Source organism: Protopterus annectens, chromosome 5.part0, assembly GCF_019279795.1.
Source record: "Protopterus annectens isolate FY-2018-M chromosome 5.part0, PAN1.0, whole genome shotgun sequence".
Classification (NCBI taxonomy): domain Eukaryota; kingdom Metazoa; phylum Chordata; order Ceratodontiformes; family Protopteridae; genus Protopterus; species Protopterus annectens.
Window position 1 is genome coordinate 507061855 of NC_056735.1, and position 13784 is coordinate 507075638.

At 36.4% G+C, this 13784-nt stretch overlaps 1 protein-coding gene across 18 annotated transcripts in view; it reads left to right on the plus strand.

Moving 5' to 3' along the window:
• The window catches only part of ROBO2 (roundabout guidance receptor 2), a 1870921-nt gene that overhangs the window by 1274762 nt on the left and 582375 nt on the right, over nt 1-13784 (plus strand). For 13 of the 18 annotated variants that reach the window (XM_044072440.1, XM_044072432.1, XM_044072427.1 and 10 more), the window contains exon 7: nt 7307-7318. The exons of the other annotated variants lie outside the window; for them this stretch is intronic. In XM_044072440.1, the coding sequence (XP_043928375.1) occupies nt 7307-7318 (12 nt within the window). The remainder of the gene's footprint in view (nt 1-7306; nt 7319-13784) is intronic. 18 annotated transcript variants of the gene reach the window in all.

Below are 13784 nucleotides of genomic sequence, written 5' to 3' on the forward strand. Positions count from 1 at the left end.
TGTATCTGCTTTTGTGGTAAAACAGTGAGCAAAGCAGTGTTGCATTTTATCCGTACTTTATATGCAGCTGTATTTTACTTACAGACGTGTTTATTGCTAAGTACAATACAGGAAAGATCAAATAAGAAAGGAAGATAACTTCAGATGTAGCTAAAGATGTATATCCAATGTGGCAGAAATGTTCGACTACTGAAAAATATTGAAATAGCTATGGCAAACTATCCAAAACATTTGTAAGCTACTTTTCCTTGCATTCCATACAAATATACCAATATATATATATATATATATATATATATATATATATATATATATATATATTATAGAATGCTATTTTGCATTTATTTTCCTTTTTTAACTGCAGTATGTCAACCTTACATTAAGCAATGCATGTTTTTGAGTCATATCTAAGTGCACCGTCTTCCTATAAATCAATTAGAATTGGTTATGTATATGCTTATTAATTCTGTCATTAAAGATTAATTGCCAGTATATGTCTTCCACTGTATATTTCTTACATATTCATGGCTGTATTCATTAAGTATGAAGCAAGAAATATTTATTTGGTTCAAGGTCGGCTCATAGCTCATTTTAGTATGTACTGGTTGAGCTGGCCTAAACAATTAATGTATTGCATAGTATCATATGCATCTGTGAGATGTACCCCACGTTTTTTGCTTGCTCTTCTTCAGAGCAATGAAATGGGGAACATCTGAAACTGAAAAGACCTAGCTCTTCATATGATGCCACAGGATAAGAAAGATACAGCTACTATGGAGGAACTAGGCTTCTTTCTAAGTTCATCTTATTACTTTTGGAGGAACCAAAATACAGCATTATAGCAAACAGTATAAACTATTGAAAACTGGTTTCATAAATGTAAATTCAGTGAAGTTCTTCCCTTGGTTTATGTATGAAATGGAGTGAATTCCCCCATGTTTATACTGAAAAAAATAACTGCCAAAGCTGTTTTGTGCTATTTCCTTCAGCAGTGGATAAACAGTCCCCTTACCGTGACAGACACAGACACTATTTCACAGCCTACTGATGCATGGTGAAGGTTTCTGAAGTGTCGTGAAAGGTTAATAAAAACATTTTTGCTATAATCTCTGGTTGGCTTTCTTTTTTATTCACATTAAATCAAACACTTGGAGTCTCAGTGGATTCCTTTACTATAACAGGGTCAAATGACCCAAGGGGCCGGCTTCCATTTTCATTCTATTAATACATGGATACGCTTCAGTCTAATCTGCCTGAGTTCAAAGCAGAACATTTTTCAACCAAATCACTTTACAAGGGAAGAATTAGTACTGAATAAGTCAAGCCACTCTCAAAATCACTCATATTTTGTTGAAAGATACAGCCTCAATATCAAAAAAGAAAATTAATTCCTTCAGTTTCAGCATGCCCTAATTTTTCATTTTCTCAAAATCTAGTGTCTTTGAGATATTATTGAAGGTGGCACGACTTGTTTTTTGTGTGGTGGGAAATTGTCTTTGTTATGTTTTCCTGAGGAGAACTGTAAATGTTATCTGCAATCATGCAAAAAGGAATGTCAGTAAGATTAATGAGCTCTACAAAGTATAATGAAGGCTAGTATTTGATGAGTTTGATAATTTTGTGTGCTTTATGATCACCAAAGTCAACTTCCCCATATGATGCAGCCAGAATACAAGATTTTGTATAGTAACATGGGATTCTAATAGCTGCACGCATTACTGTTTTTATTGCAGGCCTACACATTTTTCAATTTGCATATATTTATGTTTTGGATCATAGGACTGAAGGGTGGCAATACGGAGACATTGACTTGTTTTTGCTGTCTGACCATCCTCATCAACATACACTGTTTCAACCACTATGAAATACAATGTTGCATTCACTTGCAGAGTAGTATTTTTGACTGACAATGTGCAAAGCTATAGCACAAATACTTATTGGGAAATCCTTTACAAGGTTTAGAGCTGGAGTGTTGAGAGCAAACACAGCCCAGCAATTCCACTGTGTCGATCATGTAGGAATTCACAAACCTGTACGCATTGGATTTTAGCCTATGAACCAGTAGTTTGGAAGCAGCTGCTTATGATATGTACACACACACACACACACACACACACACACACACATGTATATGTGTGTGTGTGTGTGTGTGTGTGTGTGTGTGTGTGTGTGTGTGTGTGTGTGTGTGTGTGTGTGTGTGTGTGTGTGTGTGTGACTGACATAATTTAATGCTATTGGAGGCAAAAATCTCAAATGAAGACATTACAAATAACAAGGAAGTCATCCATACTACACAGCAACACACTACTAAACCTATCACACACAGATCAGACCAAACAAATAGACATTGAAATGTTAAGGCTCTTAAAAGTACCTACCTAAACCTTAAAGGCCTCTGAAATGTAACCTAAGAAGCGACTACCCTCATCAGTCTCACAAACACACAACACAGACAACACTTACCTTGAAATATGAACCTAAGAGTTCTGGTGTATCAATTCCAAAGCCCACAAGACAGACCTCCACACAACCCAACATCCTAGTCATAGGTGACTCCATCATGAGACACACTGTCACAGCACTGGCCAGGCTGTGCAAGGAAAGAATACTGGTCAATTACCTGTGCGGTGTCAGGATTTATCAGATCACACATGTAGTCCTTGCACCACAAGCACACATATAACTCCGTAGTAATTCTGGGTGTAAATGACTCAAGATGTATGACTGCTGTGGATATCATAGTTGTCCTGGTACTGTGATCTGCATAAGACATGACTATGAAATCTATAATTTTTCTGTCATTTGCATGCAATGAATGTGTTATTGAGGATGTGGTAAAAACATTTATTCTGTAAATGTTGTCAGTGTCCCAGAGCTCTTCAATACAGGGCCTGTATAGGGAAACAGTAAAATAGTTTTGTGGTTTGTCTGTTTGTTTGTGTACCTTTGAACTCTTCTAATTTCTTACCCTCTACATCTATACAAATGTCCATTCATGATCCACAGTGCTTATGGAATATTGTTCCATTATATGTCAGTTTCAGGTCTCCATAATAACAGGATATTTTTGGGTTCCATTCAAAAGACACCTGACTTGATTTCAAGTTGTACATTTTCCAGAAAGATTTTTGTTTATTCATTAGAAAAAGTAAAAATTGCATACACAGTGCATCCCATAGCAAACTGCCTCATTGTTTAGACTTTAGTGCTGGGACATTTTTTCCTACCTTCTTATTTTCACTTACGTCAAAGACATGTGTGATCATTTCCAGCTTTTTTTTAAATGTAGCAGCATCCCATATTAGCACTGTTGCATGCTGTGTTTTCTGAGTATCTCAAGATTTTTTTTCTTTTTTTAGAAATTAATTTAAAATAGCTGACTCACAAGGTGCTGTTCTTAAATTTCAGTAAATATACATTTACATTTCTGTGCTAGCTTCACCATTGTTTATTGTGAAAGTACATAATACCCACTGAACCTGCAAATGATACTTTTCCTGTTTCTTGCATAACAGAGGTGTCCCAGCAAATTCCAAATAATTTGCCTAACTGTGTCTCATATTAGCTAGTCTGACTATTCTGACATTCTTGTAATCATCACATAACTCAGCATATTTAAAAACTCAATACAACAACAAAGGATTAACCGTAATTCTTATTCTTCCTGGACAGATACTAGAAAAATCTATGATGATGGCAAACAGTCTTTAACCTATTTTCCATATGCAAAATTGAAGTATTAAGTATCTGAGCATTACTTTTTTTTTAAAATTTCAGCTGTCTTTATGTAAAGACAGTATCGTGACAAACATCCATTGTTGTTGAAGTTCCAGAAGAGCAAACTGCTACTGATACCTCCTTAACAAACCAAAGTAATCCAAAATAGAAAAAAAAAATTATGTTAACTCAGAAAAAAATCTGTTTCTCAGTTAATAAATTGGCTCAATATTGGAAGAGCAAGACCTGTAACTGTGACTCATGACACTTCAAAAATTTTACTGTGACTTAAAACTCAGTACATTCTGGAAATCTGTGATATACAGCTTTAAAGTAGCTTTGTAAGGAGGCCTTGCCTTTGACCCTATGACGTGAGTAGATTGCACCAACCACAGTGCCAGTAATTATGTAGACTAACACTGAGGTCAGTCTATCTTGGGGAAGAGAAAACACTCCAGTATACCTCAGTTTTGGGGGTTGTATGTCTTTTCCCAAATCGCACCTATATTTTCACTTTACCAAGTATTGCGCTTATTGTCTTCAGGCTTTCAAGGAACAACCTGTTTTAAACACATCTTAATATATCAGCACAATCCAAATACATCTTCATTCATTCAATCATGTTCTGAAAAATAAACTCTTTAGGGTTGTTGGGGAAGGTGGAGTCCATCCCAGCACTCAAGAAGTACAATGTAGAAGATTAGTCTTTAGGATGCAGTTTTATCTGACGAGATTCCCTACCAAAAACACACATGCACATGCATATACACACACACACACACACACACACACACACACACACACACACACACAAAATCACAGTTACCCCATTTGCTTGTCTTTGTAATGTGGCAGGAAACTGGACCAACCTGTGAAACCCCATATGAACATAAGGAAGACATTCAGACTTCACAGAGCATACATCACAGTGAGAACCGGGCTGGCAAAATGAGCATTGTAAGGCAACAAGACTAACACCTGCACCCCTGTGCTGCCGACACACTACATGATTTGCATATCCCACAGTTAACTTAATGGAGACCCCTGTATGAGAAAGTGAAATAGCTCCCTTTGCCTACCTTTATTTTTTAAGACATTTTTTCCCCAAAAAGAAAAAACAAAACTTTCCTAGAAGGCATCCTGCTTTCATGTGGTTATGTTCAGTATCCACTTGAAGTGCACATACATAATCGTCCTTTATATACTTCTCCTTAGCCTGCAGAAATGATTTATTACTCAAGCTTTATCTGTATGCAAAACAGAGAGTCCCTTAAGGCCTGAGTTTACTGTATTTCTATAAATGTATATGTAGACACACACACACACACACACACACACACACACACACACACACACACACACACACACACACATATATATATGTGTGTGTGTGTGTGTGTGTGTGTGTGTGTGTGTGTGTGTGTGTGTGTGTGTACATATATATATATATATATATATATATGTATATATATATATATATATAGAGAGAGAGAGAGAGAGCTATGTGTATATATATATATATATATATATATATATATATATATATATATATATATGTATATGTATCTATATCAAATGTTGTGTAGTCCCTATCAGTACACATTTGATATCACAAGAATATGAATGAAATCTTTCTTTCATGGGATGATAAAATGAGTGAAGTGTGAAGAAAATAGTAAGCCAAATCAAACAAAAAGCGTTATCTTTCTGGGGCAAGGGTAACAGCAGCAGTGGTGGAAGAGAGGGTGAAAATGCTGCTCATATAACCCAGGATAAGGAGTATTATTACTAAAAACTGGGCTCAAGGTAGTGAAACTGAAAAAAATGAGCTGGCTGAGAGGAACATATCAGCTTATAGAAGGCAGTTATAGCTGAGACAGGCAAAAGGAATAACAAGTGACAAAAGGGTAGAGGCAGGTAGATAGAGGATAAGAAGGGCAAGAAAGCTCACACTGGGTGATAGTGGACTTTTGAGTTTACACATAAGGGGGGTTTGAGCAATTGAATTTGTTATATTGTTATAATAGGTTCATAGGTTCATAGGTTCATAGGTAGGTACTAGGCTATCGGCCCAAGGGCCTACGCAAGCCTAGCCAACAAGGTTCCCTGGCTTACGCCACCCAAGAAAGTTATTTTCCTGTGCCACTGACGAGCAGAGACACAGAAGTGATCCCTGGAGTGTATTTCCTATTTCCCATCCACTCATCAAGATTTTTCTTGAAGAGTGCTAATGAAGAACTTTGCTTGACATAGATGGGTAGCCTGTTCCAGAGTATGGGAAGACTCTGGGATAGGAATCTATTCCTCCAGCATGTCCTGTTTATTGTGGTGACAAGGTTTAGGTTCCTAGAGTGTGTAGCTCAGAGGGATTGGGATTTCTTTAGGTGTAGCATGTCCAACAGCTCTGGGATTGGCATAGCTTTATATGTTAGGCAGAGATCACCTCTGAGTAGGCGATATGCTACAGAGTAAAGCTGGAGTTTTTTGAGGCGGTCAGTGTAGGGCATTTGTTTGAGTCCAGTAATCCTCTTTGTGAGGTACTTCTGTGGCCTTTCCAGCTGCTGCAGATGTCTTGTGAGGTACATTCCAAAAGGGGCCTTGTACTCTATAATGGGTCTAATGAGTGATGAGTAGAGGGTAACGATGACCTCTTTTTTCCTTGATGAGAACCCTTTATGATGAGGTGTGCCATGTAGAAGGACTTCCTGACTACTGTGGCGATGTGACTATCAAAGGAGAGGCTAATGTCCACCTGGGTCCCAAGGTCTCTTATCACGCATTTGGTGTTAAGTAGATTGCTGCCTATGTGGTAGTTCATGGGTACAGAGTTTTTACCAAAGGGGATGACACTGCACTTTTTGGCATTGAGCTTGAGGCCATGACTCTGACACCAGGCATCTGTCTCAGAGAGGCCCTTCTGTAGGATGTTCACATCATTTGTGGACTTGACTATGGCTCCTAGTTTGCAGTCATCTGCGAACTTCATTAGCCAGAGGCCTTCTGTGTTAGCCTGTACTTCAGAGAAGTAGATACCAAACAGGAGCGGTCCCAGGACAGAATGGGTTGTATAGCAAATGTGAGGTGCAACACTATGCTGCATTCTGATGTGCCACTTAGTTATTTAAAGTGCTTTACAATGTTAACATATTTAAATATTTTTGAGTGTAAGATTAAATGTTAAGTGCTGCAGATAAAAAAAATTGAAGGTAACTTCTTTCAGCTTTTTCTAATGTTGTTATTCTATTATTGTACATAATAGCACATATGATTTGCTGGAGATGACATAACAATGTTGCCATTTTACAGAAATATCTGTTTTTAATTTGATAAAAAAAATTTGAGAAATTGCGTACTGAACTGAGTGGTAGTGAATATGCTCTTGTATGCGTGCATTCACAGATGAGAGTGTAACCAATTCAGTATTTCTTGCTAGCAAATAAACTACTATACAATTTTGTGTGTGTAGTTGTTTTTGAATTGTGTCTTCATTAAATATTAGCATTATTCATCATGCATTCTGATGTTGTTTTTATTGTTTGTTTGTTTTCATTGTTTTGTTTCCACCACTTCATCATTGTTATGTCGTCAGCTCGCCCTGTTGGTAAGTAACCATTTGTCTCTCCATTTGGCATGTGTATTGGCAGTACATTATACAATCATTTGTTTTCATTTAATTCATCAGCTAACTGCCATTTTAATTAACAAGAGCAGTGTGCCACTAATATGAGTAGCACAGGTCTATATTATTTAAAGTAAGATTTCTAACTTTGAATACCATATGGCCAACACCATATGGTCGAAGTTAGAAAACTTCGAATAAGGAAAAAAAAAGATCACCTAAGATGTTAAAGCAGGGGGGCAAGGGCCCCTGCACCTCCCACATCCCCCGCTCTTTAAATATACCAACTCCGAAATCGCAGTACAGTGGAGTAAAGGCATGTCTTCCCTTTACGGCATTATTGTGCTGTCTCGGAGTTGTTATATTTAAAGAACGGGTAGTGTGGGGTGTTGAGGGGGGCTTTCCCCCTGCCTACAGCCCTTAGTTTAGGGTTTAGTGTTTTCTTTCTTTCTTTTTTTTATTATTTTTTTTTTTTACGAATTCAAAGTTTTCTAACTTCAACCATATGTTGTCGACCATATGGCATTCAAAGTTACAAATCTTCGTTTAAATAATATAGACCCGAATACCACATCTAGTTTTGCCTGGTATAGAAATAAAAATGTGCTTTTACTATATATCTAGATGTATCAGTGCTACTAACAAACTAATATAAATCTGCCTTCCTGACTAATTTGAAAATTGGATACATTAGTTTTAGGTTCAGGATGCCCGGCATCTGATTATGTGGTACACAGACATATAGAGATATCTGAGTTATTTTATATGCACATGTATGCACGTCTGTCTTTCTTTCTGTCTATCTCCCTATATACAGTATATATATATATATATATATATATATATATATATATATATATATATATATATATATATATATATATATATGTGTGTGTGTGTGTGTGTGTGTGTGTGTGTGTGTGTGTGTGTGTGTGTGTGTGCGTGTGTATATATATATATATATATATATATACACACACATATATATGCAGGTACATGCATTCACAGGTACATATAGTAGCCTCACATGAACAATAGTGCACATTTATAAACATGCACACACCTACATACATTGACACACATTGTATGGATAATACTTTGTCAGCATACTCCATTTTTAAGTGTAAAAGTCTGTGCAAGCCAGATTCAGTTAGAGACATGTAGATTCACCTTATACATTCCCGTTCATAGCAGTAGCTGTGGTGAATATTTTGGAGTCTGATTATATTTGATTTATAACTTCTTTTTAAAATACTTTTAGATTGTATTTTAAGCACTGCATCTTATTAAAAGGAGTAACAATGAATTAATAAAAATGATCAAAATAGCGTCTTCGTTAATCACCACATTGCAATTCAGTAAGCCTGAAGCAGTATGACTGATTACACGGATTGCTGTCTATGGTTAATGTAACTGTTGACCAAAATCCCTTCAGACTGTCACTGGTAAAACAGACTGGAATTAATAAAATCTGTTATGTGGTTTGTGTTTTTCTTATATTAATTGTAGAATGTGAATATCAAGGTTTACTGGATAGTGCTTATTTTTGGCCACATATATTGAAGAAAATTGCCACAAAGGTTCTGAAATATATATATATATATATATATATATATATATATATATATATATATATATATATATATATATATTACACATTCATATATTGTTAATTAATAAAATAATTCTAAATGTTTCTTATTGCATTTTAATTTGTTATACACCAGAAATGTGCTATGGTAGTGGCTGTTGTAAGATATGATTTTGTTCTTTAAGACCCATCTTTTTTTTTCCACGCTGTAGATATTACCCCATAATATGGCACTGCCTTGATATACCAAATTATCTGCTTTGTCGATACATTTCTGTAGCCTGCCAGTGCTGTGAGTCACTTGTTTTTTTAGCTTGTCCCAAGACTTTCTAATATCTCCCTTTCTCTGAATTAGTCTGATTTGTGATAAATGTAAGCTGCTAAAAAATCCTTCATGATATATTTAAGCATTTTTTCTGAACAACTGGTAATTTTTAGGCTGCTATTGAGTATTCAAAGAAATCGTTTCTGTCCAATTTTAGACCACCCCCACAACCTTCATTAGATATATTTCATTTCGTCTTTAATTTTCTGCAGTTATAAATATAATATGAACACTTATCAATTTGCTTATGTAATGTTGCAGTGTTATTCGATATCAACCTACTATTCATAAAAAAGTTTCATTTCATCTGTTAATGTGTGCTTTACAACACGTTACTGACCTCAGTAAGACACTTTCTTTGGTTGTAAATTTGTGGGTAGTGAAGGCTTCATAAACTGTGTTGGCTTCCCTTTAACATGCAGATTGAAGGAACTTACTTTTTGAAACAGTGTGATATTTTAACAGTTAAAAAAAGATGGCTAGACATTCATTATCTTTGGCAGGTAGAAACTGAAATGAAGAAATTGAAAAACACTGGAGTTGCTGTGTATTAACCTACATCTAGGTAATATACAAAAGGAAAAACAAGTAACTGGAATAATGCAGTTAACGATATTATAGTGTGGTACTGTCCTTTTTGAAATTGTCAAAATATTTATTGTTGGTTTCAGTTCATTGTTTTTGAAAATCACTTTGACTGCACTTTCAAGAGACATCAGAATGGAAAAGAAGAAAAAAGGATTAGCAAACGTTATGAAGAGTACATTATATACATTAGAACAATTAGTTGTAAGATTTCAGTAGCTGGTTTAAATATTCTTGACCTCATGATCTTTTAGTTTACAAATAAAATTTAAAAGTAATTGTAAAGAACCCGAACAGCTAAGTTCTTTCTCTTCAGCATAACAAGACAACAAATAGTTTCATACAATGCATGTCCTTTCTGTAAAGGAGGGCAATTACTCAGTTGAGTTGTGTTTGTGTCAGTGCACACCTCTGGATTCTACATGTCTCATGCAAATGATATGCTTCCCAAAATGGACTGATGTATATCTAGGAGTAGCCATTCCAGAGCTGTTACCAGAGATATTTTTATGAACTGTCATGTAACAGTAATTATTGATTTTGTTTAGTTAAAGAGGAAATCAAGCAAGGCAGAGGCAAAGCAACAATGTCTGAAAAGCAAGCATTAGTTCCATTAATTTTAAACAATGGAATCTGTTACCCATGTTGTCACTTAATTACATTAAACTACATCATTACAATGTCTTACTTGGAAAACACTGTACAATGTTTGCTTGTAGAGCAGATTTAGTTTGTGCCTCTCAGTTTCATTGCTCCTATGCTTCAAACCATTTTGCATTTTTGTGTGTGTGTGTGTGTGTGTGTGTGTGTGTGTGTGTGTGTGTGTGTGTGTGTGTGTGTGTGTGTTCACCCTAATGGGGTGTACTTTGTGTTGATCCTTATGAGTGTCATTATTCTTGACCTGGTGAATGTTCAGCATTGGGGGTGGCAGGCCATATGCCCACTGGCAACAGTGAATGAATAGATGTATGACAATGTGACCATGCCACGCTGCCTGAAGATTTGTCCTAGGTGATGAGCCGGAGGAACACCATTGTCACTGATCTGGATGATACCTATTGGTGTGGCAGGTTTGTGTCCATAGTGATACTGTCTCAATAACAGCCTGTGTAGTTCATCTTAGAATGACCTGTGGCTGTCCTCTCATCTGGACCCTTCTGGGGAACAGAATGCATGACATGTGGAGGCAGTCTTTATGGCAGTTACAGTGCAACTCATTAAGGCATTTGTGAAGGTGCCATTTGCCTCGAGTGGCACTGTGTGCTCCCAGTCTGTGTACCCTATATTATTGTATAGATGGCTCACATCATCCCACAATATACACATGTAATGATTCATCCATCTGTCGACAACCCCTTTTTCCTCGTTTTTTGGGCATGGGGTTGGGGTGTCACTTCAACAGTGACAATCATCTACAGCCAAGGATCACACAGGCAGGTGGCTAGCCCTTCCACTGTTACATAGTGCACCCACAACCTAGAAAAGGCTATGGCTACCACCTTTTGTGGCTGTATCACTGACCTGCTGCTTACAGTTGGGTGTTGTAGCCATATCATCCAGCCAGCATTTAGTACGGCAAATGCTTGGTTTGATTTGTTTAACTTTTTAAGGATAACTTGTCAGCATATGCTTAGACCCTACCCATTACTCACGAGAAGTATACATTATTAGTTCATAAAGCCAATGTGTAATGAGAATAGCATGCTGTTATTGACATTGTATGGGACTAAGGTTAGTTATACAGACAAACTAAAGGACTGTAGAGAAGAATGTCAAGTCACACTACAAAAACATTCTCTAGGAAGCTTCTTAACAAAAGAATGTTAAATGCCAGGACAGAACAATTAAATTGAACTTTCCAACTCTGAGCTAACATGTACAAGGATCCCCCTCATAGCATTTCCCCAACTTCTGCCATGGGAAAACATAATTTATTTGCTTATTTGCTGTTTGATAATGGGGTAGGTGGCCTGGTCTGTAGACCCTTTTTCGCCATGACCCAGGCACAGATATGAAGGCAGTGTAGGAAGGTAAGCAACTAATTACAAATAATAGGAATATAATGCAACACAATGAAGTAGGTATAGACTGATATTTACATATTAGTAGGAGTATTAGGCTTCAAATATAAACAAACAATACAGTTTGAGTAACAATAAGCAATAAAGATCATTTATCTCAAAAGTAACACATCAAAGTGGAGCTCTATGGCTGGCTAAGAGCAGGTGTGTATTGTCATCACAGAGTTTTATATTTAACTATTGTCTCTAAAACATTTGCATTCAGTATTGTCAGTATGATTATTGAGATGTTCAGGTATAACTTTTTTAAACTCTACAAAAGATTCTTTCCATCTCATTTCTGAAGGATGATCCATAATGCAGGGCCTAGTCTAGAGAAAGCACCCTCCCCCAGAGTCCTTTTAAAAGGAGGTGGAGTAAGAAAGATGTTGTCATTTGGGAGTTTCAGAGTGAGTATGCCTGATCACCCCCCAAAAAAGTACTATTTTTAAAGAAGGGCAACATCCTTCTTTAAACGCATATATAATAGGGTGTCTTTTAAATAAGCTGATATTTCAGTAACTGGGAGCCACTGAAGTTTCTGCAGATTATGGTGGTGGTGAGAGTGCAAGTCAGTAAGCAGTGCAAATCTGCAAATTTTATCATCTGTACTCTGTAATCTGTATATATTTTAAGTAGAGTGAAATATCAGAATGGATAGACCATATTCCAGCATGGTAAGGCATATATTTTTGTCCAAGGCCAGTTTAGCTTTTGGGGAGAGAAGCTTGGAAATGATGTGCTAGAGTTTCACTTAATAACAATCATGTCTTTTATGTGAAAGATGACTACATATTCAGCAAGGGGATATAGTCATGGTTGAGTGCTGATTTCATTGGTTGTTGTAATTGGCTGGACTGCACCAAATGTTAAGCAGTCTGCTTACATATCACTTCTTTCACTATATCTACTGAGATGATCTCCTTATAGATGTGTATCCCCATGATGTAGTAATATTTTGTAGATCGTGTATGTTACAATATAAAGTTGGCAATGGACTAATCTCATCCATAGTGTCAGAGACTCAACCTTGTAATTACAAGAGCCATTGCAGTGAAGCAAAAAAAAGTTAAGTTACACAGGTCGAGTTTTGGGCATCTAGCTAAAGTAGCTGTGGCATTGCTTTGGACTACACTTCCGAGTCCAGAAGTCATAATTTGTTATATGCCAGCACTACACTATAATAGCTAGTAAATGGTGAGTGAGAGACAGACAGAAAGACAGAAACAACTAAAGTGGTCCCTCCTAATATTAAGCAGTCTGCTTACATCTAAATGCTTTCACTGCTTTATTCATGTGTATCCCAAAGTATGTCAAAAGTACACTAACATCTATTGAGGCCCTCCCTCCAAAGGTTAGCGTGGATCTATTTCTCTGGAACTCTAAGTATTTTTCTTTAGTTCAGTAGGATTTTGTCTTCTGAGGGTGTGTGAAACACATAACCACCATTTTCAGCCTGTTCTAGCCCACATTTTTTGATCATGTGACTATAGGATGGCTGGTGGTTTACGTACATGCAGTTGAAGCATGTCTTTTCAACTTAAGGTTTTCTGAAAATTAAATACCGTAAAGAGAGGGACATAAAATCCTAAAAAGAGAAACATCCTTCTAAATGATGTGTACCACATCCAGGGTCACATTATATTGGCAAAAAGTACAAAGATCTTTGTAAAATATGGCACATTGGTAGATAAACCTTGGGTGATCTTTTGCCCTGCAGACAGTTTGTAAATAAATGCAGTCAGAAAATACTTGCAATAGCAAATTGCTTTCCCAGATTGGAATATGTAAGAAAAAGCTTGTATTCTATTACAAAACACTGATGACAATATTGTTCAGTGTTTTATGAATGTACTGAGTTGTAGTTTACAAAAAGATGTAACAAGT